The 15,889-nt window shown below is 45.5% G+C and overlaps 1 protein-coding gene across 1 annotated transcript in view; it reads left to right on the top strand.

The window, feature by feature from the left end:
* The first annotated feature begins 2,895 nt into the window (after positions 1–2,895).
* The window catches only part of LOC137326891 (E3 ubiquitin-protein ligase SIAH2-like), a 32,650-nt gene continuing 19,656 nt past the window's right edge, over positions 2,896–15,889 (top strand). The window contains exon 1 of the mRNA XM_067992273.1: positions 2,896–3,031. Coding sequence (XP_067848374.1) covers positions 2,897–3,031 — 135 coding nt within the window. The 5' untranslated portion in view covers position 2,896. The remainder of the gene's footprint in view (positions 3,032–15,889) is intronic.

Here is a 15,889-nt window from a genome sequence, read left to right as displayed (position 1 = left end):
GTTCAAAGACCCATTCCAGAGACATGTAGTACAAAATCTAGACTGACACTCCAGTGCAGTACTGAGGGAGTGCTGCATTGTAAAAGGTGCCGTCTTTCAGATGAGACGTTAAACCGAGACCCTGTCTATCCTCTCAGGTGAACGTAAAACATCCCATGGCACTATTTCAAAGAAGAGCAGGGGAGTTCTCCCCGCTGTCCTGGACAATATTTATTGCTCAACCAATTATCAGGTCATTAACTCACTGCTGTTTGTGGAACCTTGCTGTGCGCAAATTGGCTGCCACGTTTCCTACACTTCAAAAGTCCTCCATTGGTTGTAGAGCGCTTTGGGACATCCTGAGGTCATGAAAGGCCCTATATAAATGCAAATTCATTCATTCATTAACACCAACGCTATTCTTCATCCACCCTACTCATTAATTCCTAACAGTGCGATAGGTTCCAACTCTACCCATCTCACTACTGGTAAAGCTAAGTAACACGATGCCACGTGCTAAGATACCCCTTACTACATGACGGTGCTGTTAATCACCAACATTTTGCTCATTGATGAGATGAACTGTCTGTCATAGTTCGGTGATAAAAGTGCCTTGGCTAATTCAACTCAGTTGCTGTCTATCCTGATTCCACCTCATCAACCAGTCATTAACCCTGAGCAGCAAGGTTCAGCGAGCTTTTTTCCCCTAAGATAAAACCTTGTTGATCATTGTTCTGTTGATGGCTACTGAAAAGAAAGCTGTTGTTGAAGAAATGATTGCTTTACATTGTTGTAAAATGACAGGAAATTTGTGTGGGGCTCAGAAAAGCCCATGATTTTTACATTCTGTTTGATGAGTCAGTGAAGTACATCCTGGCGCATAAACATTTTTTTTTTGGTTATTGTTCCTTTTCAACTAAATCAACGGTTTCACTGGAGTTTGGTTCCTTGTAAGCAAAGAATCCTAGACAGCAGGGCTCCGGTGATTTAGTTTCCATTAGGACATTAAGGCCTTTGTGCTGTTAAAGCTTTGACAGTGAGCTGCTTTTCAGCTAATGGTCTGTTCAAGCGTGAAAATGGTGTAGGCAATGGGAAGAAGGTTTTGTCCTCACTATTTTGACCTACATAATTAAAGCTACATTCATTGATTCTGAATAGACATCCATGGAGCACTGAAGAGCAGGTCTGCAACAGCTGCAAACCCAAAGTGATACAAATGTGTGGTTTGAATTGTTTAGACAATGTACAGCCGTCTAAGTGGTGTCGCCTTCTGGGAATCTGATTGGTCCATGTGCAGCACATGATGAATCCATATCTAAGTCTACCAGTTTGGTGGTAAGAGTTGCTCTGGTCACTATGTGTAGCTACTTTGTAAACACATTAATGAAGATTCCTCCTGATTGGTATTTGTAGTGAAATGTTAAGAGGCACGAGAGAGAGAAAGAAAGATCCCTATTAAGGAGAGGGGAAGAGAGAGACAGACATTGAAAGACTTATCGCGGAGGGGAGCTGGACCTGTCATGAAGGGGGAGAGAGAGACCTGCTGTGGAGGGGGAGAGAGAGGGACACTGTTAGGGGGGGAAAGAGTGCAGTTGAGGGGCTGAGTAGATGGGGGAGAAAGAAATGGAGAGGGAGAGACCCTGTTGTTGTGAGAGAGGGAGAAACAGACAGCTTGTTCAGAGGAGATCAGGGACCAGGTTAAGAGAGAGAAAGGGAGAGATATACAGAGACAGAGAGACTTTGTTGAGAGAGAGGGAGAGAGCCCTTTTTTGTGGGGAGAGACCCTTTTTGAGGGTTTGTGAGGGAAGTATTTATACGTTTAAAAAATATTCTCAGAGCCACCATGCCCCAGTCAACAAGTGGAAGATGGGGTCACAGTGCACAGCCAGGTAAGGGACTCGGATTGGATGTGTGAGCAGAGGGCCAGGCTTGGATGAAGGCTACAGCACCCCTGTGCCAAATAGAGACAACAAAGTTTGGTTCTGGGTAATGCCAAAAACATAGAAGAGGTGCATCAGCTCTGAGTGTTAAATCATTTACTTTTATCGATGAGCAATGCCATGGGACATCATTAAAGCACAAAGAATAATCCCAATTCATGTACTTTCTGAAAGACAATCTTATAGGAATCTGCTCCTGGCTAATAGTGAGTGCAGGTTAGAGAATCAGAGCTTCGCTGTTATAGCATCATCTCCAATCCACATTTGCATCTGGCCCAACCCTAATCCTAACTCTAACCTTAACATTTACTCTAACCCTAACACTTACCCTACCCCTAATCTTAACCTTAACACTTACATTAACCCTAACTCTAACGCAGTTACCCCTTCAACCTTCAGAAAGAGCAGCCAGACACATTTTTACATCGTGTGTCGATCATCAGCAGCCACGTAAGTATTGAATTCCTGTTTTAACCCTCAAACATTTCAACAAATGTTATGAAGCTCACAGTACAGTGCCAAAGCACTGCTGCCAGGTGAAAATCATTGACACGCTGTTATTTTTCTTCAATTTCTTATAAAAACTTCCTGCTGAAATAAATCCGTGTCACTGAGAGACTCTATCGCTGTTCATGGTCTTTAGCACAATATTCTAGTTTGACTGTGATTACAAGTTACAAGCAGAATGTGGTGTTGAGGAATATTTATTAATGCATTTTTCTCTGGACTAGTGTGTGAGATGGTAGAGGGAGGGGAGCTATTTGTTATTGGATATCTCAAGCCCTTGAGGATAACATTGCTGTCCTTCTGATTGGCTGAAGCATTGCTGCAAGAACTCTAAGCATTTTATATTGAGAGGGAATATCAGAACTTGCAAAGCTCTACCAAACTCTGCTCCTGGTCAAGATTTTCCTCATCCTGCTTCTGGTGGATTAGGGAGTTCATTCCTTTAATCTCTGCACCCAGCAGAAGTGGCAATGCTTTTCTTTACACACTGCTTTGGCTTTGTGTTAGATCTCGTTCACTTCAGGTACCAGTACTGCAAGGCAAGAACAGCTTTCTCAGCCGCTGTCCAACTTGTGTGTGTCGTGCGACCTACACGCAGCCTGACGGTAAGTCCCAGCAAAAGGTTGCCAACTGAAAGCTCTGCAAACTGCTTGGTGCTTTGTGACAGGAATCATTCCCGTTCAATCGTAAAAACAGCCCTGCTGGGAGATGTGTCCGTGGATACATTTTAATCTCGACACACGATCCGTGATTATTCGGAATTGTGGAAAATTGTCATTACTGCCTGACCCCGGAACCTCGAGTAACGCAGGGGCACACAGAGGTCACAATGACAACGCTTTACCATAGCATGCTGTATATGAACACGGTGCAAGCAGCTGTTATAATAGCAGCCAGTTCACCACAGTCTGACAGACCGGGAAATCTAATCACTTTATGTTTGACAAAATCAAACTGAGTTCATTAATACTGGAACCTGTTTGTCTTTCACATTGAATTATTACTTTAGCAGTATATAACTGTCGAGTTTAAGTGCAAGAATGGTGTCATGTAAAAAGAAACTGTATAAAGTACAAAAAGTCTCAGTAAGGCAGCGAATGAATGCAATAATCTTTACTTTGGTGGTTATTTAAGTATTCAGACAGATTAAGCTGTTTTTCAAATAGTGAAACCCTTTTTGAATTTAAAATCGACAATTGCTATTCAGTACCATGTACAAGTTTTAATACTGAGCTGTCAGGCAGAGAAGCTGAAGGAAAATGATATTCTGTTTAAATGTACTGCTAGAAATTGTGATTGCATTTGTGATTTTGGACTGCACTGCTTCCAGAACAATCTGATTTTCCCCTCTTGTTTTGCTTGCACAGTGTGATTCTGTTGATTAGAAGCAGCAACGTGAGTTTGGATGTATACATGTGGTGTGCCTAGGAATTTGCCGATGAATATTTGAGTCAAGCCTCTGCTCTTTTCAACTGATAGAAATACTTACTTTAAATGTCATTTGCAAGGTGCCTGGGGATAGGGGCACATTAGTGGACTCACACAGTGTCACAGTGTGCTGAGACATGGGTTTGTATGTATCAATCAGCAAAAAAAAAGACTTGCATTTCTGTGGCAGCTTTCACGACCTCAGGATGTCCCAAAGTACTTTACAACCAATGAAGTACTTTTGAAGTGTAGTCACTGTTGTAATTTAGGAAACACGGAAGCCAATTTGCACAAAGCAAGATCCCACAAACAGCATTAAGTTAATGACCAGATAATCTGTTTTAGTGATGTTGGTTGAGAGATAAATATTGTCTAGAACATTGGGGAGAACACCCCTGCTTTTCTTTGAATAGTACAATGGGATCTTTCATGTCCACCTGAGAGAGCCATCGGGGCCTCGGTTTAACGTCTCATCTGAAAGATGGTGAGTTCCCTATCTCAGTCAGACTGGCAAAATGCCAAAATTTGCAACAGGGAGTGAGCTAAAAGAAAATGATGGTGTAAGGCAACCAGGGCTGCACTCACATCCATCTTAGTGACTGGCTACAAACAATATCAGCAAACACAGCTCCAGGCTTCCCTCTCACTGAGGCATAGTTTATGCCATGGGCAACTTAAAGGGGAGGATATAAATAAATGCAAGAGAGCATATGGGGCAGATTTTCAACTTTCTGCCCGGGCGTACAACTGGCGTTGCGGATTGGTCGCCCATTAGAGAAACCGCTCGCTTTCCATTTCCATTCAAATCGACAGGACTTAAAATCGGGCGGTTTCTTTAATGGTCAGCTGATCCGCATCGCCAGTTAAAAGCCCGGGAGGTAAGTTGAAAATCTACAGTGTTGGCTCTAAGTACAGACTAGTTTTTATTATGCTGAGTGTGCACATCACAACGATATAATCAAATGAAGCTAATCTGATCTTCTCCATTAGTTTCCTTATGGATGACGTCAACATTCTTGCATCTTCCTCCTCACAGCCTTGGCTTCGTGAATATCAGATGAAAGTGGCGGAGAATTCCCAGGGTTGCCAGCCAGGATTATTTAACGTTCCGATCGCGTTCTCACCTCCCACCCCCCCCCCCCCCTTCCACCTGTATCGAGAAAGGTTTTTTAACCATTTTGAAAAATGGTGAATTTGCTTTCCGATAAAGCACAATTTGGGTTTGTTCGGTCGTGAAGCTCCCCATTAATTTGAACAAAAGGAAAGTTACATAATGTGTGGGGTTTTTATCCTGCACAAACATGAAGAATGAATCAATAAATGAATTGTGACACTAACAGCCTTGCATGGTTTAAAAGCCCTGGTATTGATGATGACGATTATTTTACTCTGCTCCATCCCCTCCCCCTATCATCTGACACAGTGCTAACAAGTAAATTCCTTTAGGGAATATAGATTTTTTTTTTTAAAAAGACTCTAATTTGATTCAACATTTAAACAGAACTGTCCCTTAAAATTAAGTAATATTATTTGGAAAATAAATGCACTTTTGAAGGACAGCACTTATCTTTGAAAATATAGCTATTATTTGTAGCTTGGGGGTTTATTAGTGTTTAACTACAGCCTCTCTTCCTATTACAGTGCTGGTCTGGACAGAAAAGTAATTACGTTTCTTAATTTGAGCGCTATCTAGTGAAGTTACTAATGGCACTTAGACTGAGAAGGGTTTTTAAAGGGCATTTATTTCAATAAGCATCACAGATTGGTGCTGTTGTAGACATCAGTTATAAATAAATCCTCCGAACAACTGAAAATGGTTAATATTATGAATTTATATCCATTTATTTCCTTTTCAAGTATATTTCTATGTTATTCCAAGATTGAGACCAATTGGGCAGCTGCCTCCTCCCCCTTCCTCCCGCCCATTGTCCCCCATATTCCCCCCCACCCCCCCACTCCCAACCACCTTGGCTTCTAGACTTCCTCACGCTAATGTAGTACCATTATTCAAGAAGGGAATAGGGAAAAACCGGGGAACTACAGGCCAGTGAGCCTAACATCAGTGGTAGGAAAATTATTGGAAAAAATTCTGAAGGACAAAATTAGTCTCCACTTGGAGAAGCAAGGATTAATCAGGGATAGTCAACATGGCTTTGTCAAGGGAAGATCATGTCTGACTAATTTGATTGAATTTTTTGAGGGGGTGACTAGGCGTGTGGATGAGGGTAACGCAGTGGATGTGGTATACATGGATTTCAGTAAGGCCTTCGATAAAGTCCCCCACAGGAGACTGGTCAAGAAGGTACGAGCCCATGGAATCCAGGGTGCCTTGGCACTTTGGATACAAAACTGGCTTAGTGGCAGAAGGCAGAGGGTGATGGTCGAAGGTTGTTTTTGTGACTGGAAGCCTGTGGCCAGTGGGGTACCACAGGGATCGGTGCTGGGTCCCTTGCTGTTTGTGGTCTACATTAATGACTTGGATATGAATGTAAAAGGTATGATCAGTAAGTTCGCTGATGATACAAAGATTGGTAGGGTGGTAAATAATGAGGAGGATAGCCTCAGTCTGCAGGACGATATAGATGGGTTGGTCAGATGGGCGGAACAGTGGCAAATGGAATTTAACCCGGAAAAGTGCGAGGTGATGCACTTTGGAGGGACTAACAAGGCAAGGGACTTCACAATGAATGGGAGGACCCTAGGCAAGACAGAGGGTCAGAGGGATCTTGGTGTGCAAGTTCACAGATCCCTGAAGGCGGCGGAACAGGTAGATAAGGTGGTAAAGAAGGCATATGGGATACTTGCCTTTATTAGCCGAGGCATAGAATATAAGAGCAAGGAGGTTATGATGGAGCTGTATAAAACACTGGTTAGGCCACAGCTGGAGTACTGTGTGCAGTTCTGGTCGCCGCACTACAGGAAGGATGTGATCGCTTTGGAGAGGGTGCAGAGGAGATTCACCAGGATGTTACCAGGGCTGGAGCGCTTCAGCTATGAAGAGAGACTGGGAAGATTGGGTTTGTTTTCCTTGGAGCAGAGGAGGTTGAGGGGGGACATGATTGAGGTGTACAAAATTATGAGGGGCATAGATAGGATGGATACTCAGGAGCTTTTTCCCTTTGTTGCGGGTTCTATAACAAGGGGGCATAGATTCAAGGTAAAAGGCGGGAGGTTTAGAGGGGATTTGAGAAAGAATTTTTTCACCCAGAGGGTGGTTGGAGTCTGGAACTCACTGTCTGAAAGGGTTGTGGAGGCAGGAACCCTCACAACATTCAAGAAGCATTTGGATGAGCACTTGAAATGCCATAGCATACAAGGCTACGGACCAAATGCTGGAATATGGGATTAGATTAGACAGGGCTTGATGGCCGGCGCGGACACGATGGGCCGAAGGGCCTCTATCCGTGCTGTATAACTCTATGACTCTATATATTCCACCTGCCATCGATAAGGCCCACCTCCTCCTCTCACGATCCCCTCTCCACTCAACTTCCTATTCTGGCACTGTCCCTCTCACTTTCAAAAACCACCATCATCATCCCCCCACCCTTAAAAAAACCCATGATCAATTCATCCCTCCTCCCTCATCTCCAATCTCCATTTCCTCTCTAAGATCCTTGTGTGTGCTATTGCCATTCAGCTCTGTGCTCATCTCTCCTGAAATTCCCTGTTTGAATCCCTCCAGTCTGGCTTCTGCTCTTCTCACAGCCATAACCAAAGTCACAAAGTCCACTGTGAGTGTGACCTTGCTGCATTATCCCTCCTTGACCTTTCTGCAGCTTTCGATAGGGTTCACCACACCATCCTCCCCCAACGCCTCTCTGACCAGCTGCATAGATTCTGCTCGTGCATGGATCCATTCCCACCTATAGAAATGTAGCCAATGCATCTCCAGCAATGGTCTCTCTCCCCTCTCCTGCACCATTACCATCAGCTCCCTTGATGGGCTCTTCTAACCCTTTAAATACCCAGCTGCCTCTTCCGTTGCTGCGGCCCCACCACCACCAGAACTATGCAGCTGGGCACTGACGAGCTGCCTCTTGGTGGCGGGATCCTGCTGAGCACCTGCCATCCATCAGTCACGACCCATCAACCCAGGGAAATGTGTGGTTGGGTACAGGGTGAGTGGAGCATGAGGAAGTCCCGTCCTAGCACTACTCCACCTCAAAGAGGAGAATCCCGCCCAAACCTGGTTACATACTGTGGCAGTGCCCACAATGTCTTCATGTTGTGGCAGTCCACCATTATTTGAAGAGAGAGGGCGTAGAGTGGATGAATGGTTCCTCAGAGACAAAAGGCTGATCTGGAGCCCTGGCTGTTAACCCCAGGATCAATGGCAGAGCACAGAATTCCTCTGACTGGACAGGTTTGGTGGGGGGGGGTGGGGAGAGGAGTTGTATCCGCTACATAGCCCTGCCAAAGTCTCTGTGCTCAGAGCCACCTGCTAAATCTTGTACAGTTTTGCCCTCCAAAGAGGAGTTAGACTACAAGTGGAGAATAGAAGGAGGCTCAGCCCCAACCTCTGGCAGGGGAGATTGATGAGGAAGAGCAGGAAGAAATGGAGAGGGGTGACTCGTAGGATTTCAGAAAGAAGACTTACAGATGTGCTAAGGACATCATTCTAGGAAAACCTGGCTGATTCATGATGGACATTCCCAGAGAGGAGCAGCATTGACAGGGAGCGTAGGCCCTGAGTCCAAGCCTATGATTACCCAACCTGTGTCCCCCCGGGACACAGTAAATGGTTATTTACTCCTTGCTGGGAGTAAATAATCATTGATTCAATCCTCTTCAACACTGCCCAGGGCATCTCAAATAAAGATTCATGCTTTCTGATTCGCACAGAAGATGGCTTGGAATGAGTTTCCCGATCAGGCAAACAACCAGTTACTCTCTGTATACAGATGGCAGTACATACAGAAGGAAAATGCATTTCCATCTGCAGAGATCCCCACAAGTACCCAGACTTGCTTCATGCATATTTACAATGGGTGATGGGTGAAATGATGATATGAGTAGGTACATGTTCACATCCAAAACCTAAACCAGGTTCTTCGTAATAAAGGTCCCTTGCTGTTGATTACATGCAGGAAACAGGCCCATTCCATATGAGTCCCCTCTTTAATTATGTTGTCCAGAATGTCCAAAGTTTCATTTTCTGTAGTGCCTAGATTGCTCGAGCAGTCACCCAGCTGTCTGACATCAGTGTGATGACACCCCCATAGATATCTATTCTGCACACTAACGGAAAGCTGAGTGCCGTATCTGCCAACCTTACATGCAGAGCTGCTTGGAGTATTTGATTACTATTACAGTTGGAGCATATTGCAGACATGCCCCTTTGAAAAGTAATCAATATGTCACAGCTAATTTAATTATGGGAGGGGAGATAGTGGTTTCTTCTTCAGGGTGTAGTTCTGGCAGGGAGGGATGTCTGCCTACCCCTCCAAATCAGCCCACCCATATCCGCCCACCCCTCCGTATCCGCCCACCACTCCGTATCCGCCCACCACTCCGTATCCGCCCACCCATATCCACCCAGACCTGACCCATTTTCCTGGGTTGGGGCTGGTGGATGCATGCCGGACTTGCAGGGCCACAGAACGACACAATCATGCAGCCTTTAAAGGGCTGAAGCTCACATTTGCAGGTAAGTGGCTGCATACAGGGGTGCAAATATTGTTTCAGCCTTTAAAAAGGTTCCAAATTGATTTTAAGTATTTGTCAGCCATTCCAAAAGCTGTATGAGGGAGGGAAGCAGTAGTGGGAGGCAATAACAAAGGATGATAAACCTGATGTGGAGGTATTGAATGGAGTCTGTGGGCAAGTGGCAAAACATCGCTGCACCTGAACTCTTTTGATGGCGGGTTACCCTGTTTGGCATTCCAGGGCATGCTCCCCATGGGACTCTCAGTGAGGAACAGCTGCCTGCCACCACACTTACTCCTTCCACAGGGGGCAGCACCTAGAAGCACTAGAGTAGGTTTGAGATGATATGCATCATATCACCGAGGGGGCATACCCAAGTGCCAAACAGTTCACCGGTGTAGAAATTAAATGGTAGCACTTTGTTTAGATGTAGCCACGAGAGTTCATTTGAGGAGGGTTGTATTAAGGTAGCAGCAGGTGGGCTGATGGCCATTGACATACCGCGGATGATAACGGAGGGTATGGCATTGAATGGGTCACAGGTTGTGAAAAATAAGACAGGAGAGCTACGTAGGGCTGGATTAGTCACTTGGGTAAATGTCCTGTCAATCAGTGCTTGGTGCACATATCTTCCTGGCTGTGAGTCACCCCTCCCCATCATTTCTTCCTGCTCTTCCTCATCAATCTCCCCTACCAAAAGTTGGGGCTGAGCCTCCTTGTATCCTTCACTTGGGCTCTAACTCCTCTTTGACGGGCAAAACTGTACAAGATTCAGCTTGGAGACTTTGGTAGGGCTATGTAGCGGATACAACTCCCCCCAAATCTGTCCAGCTGGAGAGATCATGGGTTTCTCCATGGGGTCAAGAGCCAGGGCTCTAGAGCGTGCCCTTTGTCCCTGAGGAGCCATTTATCCAATCTCCGTCCTTCCTCTTCAAATAATGGTGGACTGCCACAACATGAAGGCACTGTGGGGCACTGCCACAGTATCGGGCATTCACTTCATGATTCGGTTCCTGCATTGCGAGGACATTTGGGCATTAATGGATTGATGCCTTTTCTATTCAGTGAGGCCATGTGTTGGTGTTATGTTATTGCCCTGTTGGCCATGTGAGGCCTTGGGCTTTTGGGAAGTTTGCCACTGGTAAATTGCTGTGTCCTTTCCATGGGGAAAGCAAGAAAAATGTTTCACCTGGCAAACAAGGGTTCTGTTACATGGTTGCTACATAGGTTTCTGGAAGACTTGTGAAATGTCCCCAGCGGTGGCTTGGAAGGACCTGGTGGCAAAGAAATATAATTCTATGGTCACCTTCACAACCACAAAAATGGGTATCTCTGCGGGGGAAGTTGTCTGAAGGTCAGGCTGAGGAGATGGCATTGGTGACGGCCCTCCCTGGTGAGGCAGAGGTGGCAAAGACAGGACTCTTCTGGCATAGCCAGGTAGACATGCTTAGCTAGACCTGTACGTGGAGTTCCCTGGATGAAGTGAAGTGGGTGCCAAGTGTCTTTCTTGCTCCCACAGAAACTCCTATCGTCCAATTCTAGGAAGGCCACTGGACCATTGGAATCTCCAAAGAAATTCCCACACTTACCAATTTGCATTCCGCAAGTGAAACATGAAGTTGGCAGACTGTTATGGGAAAAGCAACGGGAAGAAAGAACGTTTTGCAATCCAAAGAATCAGGGCTGATCAACTCCAGCAAATATTGCAATACTCCAAATGCATTTCAAGTTATCCAATAAGTAAAAAGTTTGCAGACAATAGTAATGAGTCCAATGCACCTGAAGCCAAATCTCGAAGGCCAGACCATCAAACCCCTCGTGCCCGTTATATATGGATAAGCAGTGCTAATGATGGATTATCCTTCAATAAAATTCATAGGCTGGGATGGGACAATTTACATGGATTAGTATTATGAATGGGTAATAATGAGGTTCTTGCACACAAGTAGCGAGTCCCAATAAAAGTTTTAAACTTTTTGGAATGCAGGATCCTGATGCCAATGAATCGAAGCTACAACCAACGTTCACAGAATGCGTGCACGACCTTTCAAAGCGTACCACGTGGAATATCCTTGATAATTCACTCTTTTGAACAGTGGCCAGCAGGCACGTCAATGGATATAAGTACACAAAATGCAGCAAGAACTGGAGCCACTGAATGTTGGAGCATTTACACTTGGGGCTTTGAAGTGGGAAGATGCAGGTTCAATCCTCTTTCTGCTCATTTCCCAATCTGAGCTGCATTGCGTGGGCATTTCCCCTCACTGACCTACATTGGCTCCCAGTCCGGTAATGCCATGATTTTTAAATCCTTATCCTTGCACTCAAATCCCTCTATGGCCTTGCCCCCTCCCTATCTCTGTGACCTCCCCCAGCCCTCCAACCCTCCAAGAACTCTACATTCTTCCAAATCTGAAATCTTGTACATTCCCGATTTTCATCGCTCCTCCATTGGCGGCCGTGCCTTCAGCTGCCTAGGCCCTAAGCTGTGGAATTCCCTCCCTAAACCTCTCCGCTTCTCTACCTCTCTCTCTCCTCCTTTGAACCTACCTCTTTGACCAAGCTTTGGTCACCTGTCCTAATATCTCTTTATGTGGCTCGGTGTCAAATTTTGTCTAATGATGCTCCTGTGAAGTGCCTTGGGACCTTTTCGTTACGTTAAAGACGCTATAAAAATTCAAGTTGTTGTTGTTGTTTCCTGGCAGTGAGGAAGGAGAACAAGATGGTCCAACCTGGGGCGGAAATTCATGCTTCCTACCTGGCAGGCAAACGGAGTGGCTGGGAGGAAGTGTGAGTGCACATCGCACATCTGGCTTCTCCATAACCGTGTTGCATTTCAACTAGGGTTGCCAACTCTGGTTGGACATATTCCTGGAGATTTCATCACCTGACTTCCTGCCTCCATCCGCCCCGCCCCCACACTCCCGCCATCCTCGTGATGCACCGCCTTCCCATGCCAATTGGAAAATGAAAAAACTCCTTGTTACCTAATTGCATGATTCTTGACTGTTAGTCAAACATCCTTTTTCCCCCATCTCCAATATTTTTATAACTAATAATCAGAAGTGTTCAAAGAAATGAAATAAAGATTTTTTTTATTGCCCCTATGATTTCTTTCCTGGGTTGCTTGCAGCACTGTCCTGGAGATTCCAGGCCAATCCTGGAGGGTTGGCAACCCTAATTCTGGCTAAACCGAACAACTGGCATTTTCTTTGCCCCTAGCTGCTTAATTTTTCAATGGTTGCTTTGAGGTTAATAAGGGACAGATATTTAATTCAAATTGCAAATGAAAGTGCACATGAATAAAGGACCCTTTCAGTAGCAAATGCCGTGGTGCTTGAGTACAGGGACATCAGAGTGATGTGGCCTTTGCAGAAATTCATGCAATATTTTACTTTTAAATGAAATATAAAACAGCTCACATGCTGTTATTGTCTCTCAGCCCCATATTGCTGAATGCTAATGAGCGCTGACATTTAGCAATGCTTTCAAAAACTTTACAAAGCTGGCACAAACCTGTTAGGTGTTGGTCAGATGCAGGGTGAGAATGTGAAGTAGACCAGGTTGTACAGTTCAGCACTAGTCTAGTTGGAGCCTGTCCCTGCGTTTGAAAAGGTACCAATAGTGTGGGAATGACCGCTAGTGAGGTGATCATGCAAACACCTAATGCACTCGCACCAAGTTCCTCTGCCTGCTATTATATTGGAGGTATTTACCCATTTAAAATAAACAGCCTCTCTTAAAAAGAGTGGAAGCAGGAGCTTGGATGAAGCTCTCCTACGGCCGTGCCATTGGCCATCATTTCAGCTCGAGAGGAGCAAATCAACATCAAGTGAAAGGCTGGAATAAGAAATCTTGGGGTAAAAGTGCCGCCTCATCGCAAAAGGGAATGCTCACACCCCGTGACTGTCGTTGACGGAAGGTCATGGGCTCGGACTGTGTAACTTCACCATATACACACCTGGTATGTGCCGGGAGTCATAGAGTCATAGAGTTATACAGCACGGATAGAGGCCCTTCGGCCCATCGTGTCCGCGCCGGCCATCAAGCCCTGTCTAATCTAATCCCATATTCCAGCATTTGGTCCGTAGCCTTGTATGCTATGGCATTTCAAGTGCTCATCCAAATGCTTCTTGAATGTTGTGAGGGTTCCTGCCTCCACAACCCTTTCAGGCAGTGAGTTCCAGACTCCAACCACCCTCTGGGTGAAAAAGTTCTTTCTCAAATCCCCTCTAAACCTCCCGCCTTTTACCTTGAATCTATGCCCCCTTGTTATAGAACCCGCAACGAAGGGAAAAAGCTCCTTAGTATCCATCCTATCTGTGCCCCTCATAATTTTGTACACCTCAATCATGTCCCCCCTCAGCCTCCTCTGCTCCAAGGAAAACAAACCCAATCTTCCCAGTCTCTCTTCATAGCTGAAGCGCTCCAGTCCTGGTAACATCCTGGTGAATCTCCTCTGCACCCTCTCCAAAGTGATCACATCCTTCCTGTAGTGTGGCGACCAGAACTGCACACAGTACTCCAGCTGTGGCCTAACCAGTGTTTTATACAGCTCCATCATAACCTCCTTGCTCTTATATTCTATGCCTCGGCTAATAAAGGCAAGTATCCCATATGCCTTCTTTACCACCTTATCTACCTGTTCCGCCGCCTTCAGGGATCTGTGAACTTGCACACCAAGATCCCTCTGACCCCCTGTCTTGCCTAGGGTCCTCCCATTCATTGTGTATTCCCTTGCCTTGTTAGTCCCTCCAAAGTGCATCACCTCGCACTTTTCCGGGTTAAATTCCATTTGCCACTGTTCCGCCCATCTGACCAACCCATCTATATCGTCCTGCAGACTGAGGCTATCCTCCTCGCTATTTACCACCCTACCAATTTTTGTATCATCAGCGAACTTACTGATCATACCTTTTACATTCATATCCAAGTCATTAATGTAGACCACAAACAGCAAGGGACCCAGCACCGATCCCTGTGGTACCCCACTGGCCACAGGCTTCCAGTCACAAAAACAACCTTCGACCATCACCCTCTGCCTTCTGCCACTAAGCCAGTTTTGTATCCAAAGTGCCAAGGCACCCTGGATTCCATGGGCTCGTACCTTCTTGACCAGTCTCCTGTGCGGGACTTTATCGAAGGCCTTACTGAAATCCATGTATACCACATCCACTGCGTTACCCTCATCCACACGCCTAGTCACCCCCTCAAAAAATTCAATCAAATTAGTCAGACATGATCTTCCCTTGACAAAGCCATGTTGACTATCCCAGATTAATCCTTGCTTCTCCAAGTGGAGACTAATTTTGTCCTTCAGAATTTTTTCCAATAATTTTCCTACCACTGATGTTAGGCTCACTGGCCTGTAGTTCCCCGGTTTTTCCCTACTCCCCTTCTTGAATAATGGTACTACATTAGCGGTTCTCCAGTCCTCTGGCACATCCCCTGTGGCCAGAGAGGTTCTGAATATATGTGTTAGAGCCCCCGCAATCTCCTCCTTTGCCTCACACAGTAGCCTGGGATACATTTCGTCCGGGCCTGGGGATTTATCCATTTTTAGGCCTGCTAAAACCGCCAATACCTCCTCCCGCTCGATGTTAATATGTTCGAGTATATCACAGTCCTCCTGCCGTATTTCTATGTCTATATCGTCCTTCTCCATAGTGAAAACAGATGCAAAAAATTCATTTAGAACCCCTCCTACATCTGCCGGCTCCGCACACACATTGCCATTTTTGTCCCTAATGGGCCCTATTTTTTCCCTAGTCATCCTCTTACCCTTAATATACTTATAAAACATCTTAGGATTTTCCTTTATTTTGCTCGCCAGTGTTATTTCATGGTCCCTCCTTGATCTCCTAATTTCTTTTTTTTTAAGTATCCCCCTGCACTTTTTGTACTCCTCTAGGGCTTCCTCCGTCTTTAGCCTTTTGTATCTGCCAAAAGCCCTCCTTTTTTTCCTAATCCATTCTCGTATATCCCCTGACATCCAAGGTTCCCTGGAGTTCTTGGAACCACCCTTGACCTTTACGGGAACATGTTGCCATTGTATGGTCTCAATCTCCCTTCTGAAAGACTCCCATTGCTCCGATGCGGATTTTCCTACAAGCAGCTGATCCCAGTCCATTTTGGCCAGATCCTGCCGTATCCTATTAAAATCGGCCTTCCCCCAATTTAGAACCTTTATTTCCGGCCCCTCCCTGTCCTTTTCCATGACCACCCTAAATCTCACCGAATTATGGTCACTGTCACCAAAGTGCTCACCTACTAGCACTTCTTCCACTTGGCCGGCCACATTCCCTAGAATTAGGTCCAGTACCGCCCCCTCTCTTGTAGGACTTTCTACATGCTGGCTCAAAAATCTCTCCTGGATGCACGTTAAG

This window comes from Heptranchias perlo, chromosome 11 (genome assembly GCF_035084215.1).
Source record: "Heptranchias perlo isolate sHepPer1 chromosome 11, sHepPer1.hap1, whole genome shotgun sequence".
Taxonomy (NCBI): Eukaryota; Metazoa; Chordata; class Chondrichthyes; order Hexanchiformes; family Hexanchidae; genus Heptranchias; species Heptranchias perlo.
This window is presented reverse-complemented; position numbering and strand designations above follow the sequence as displayed.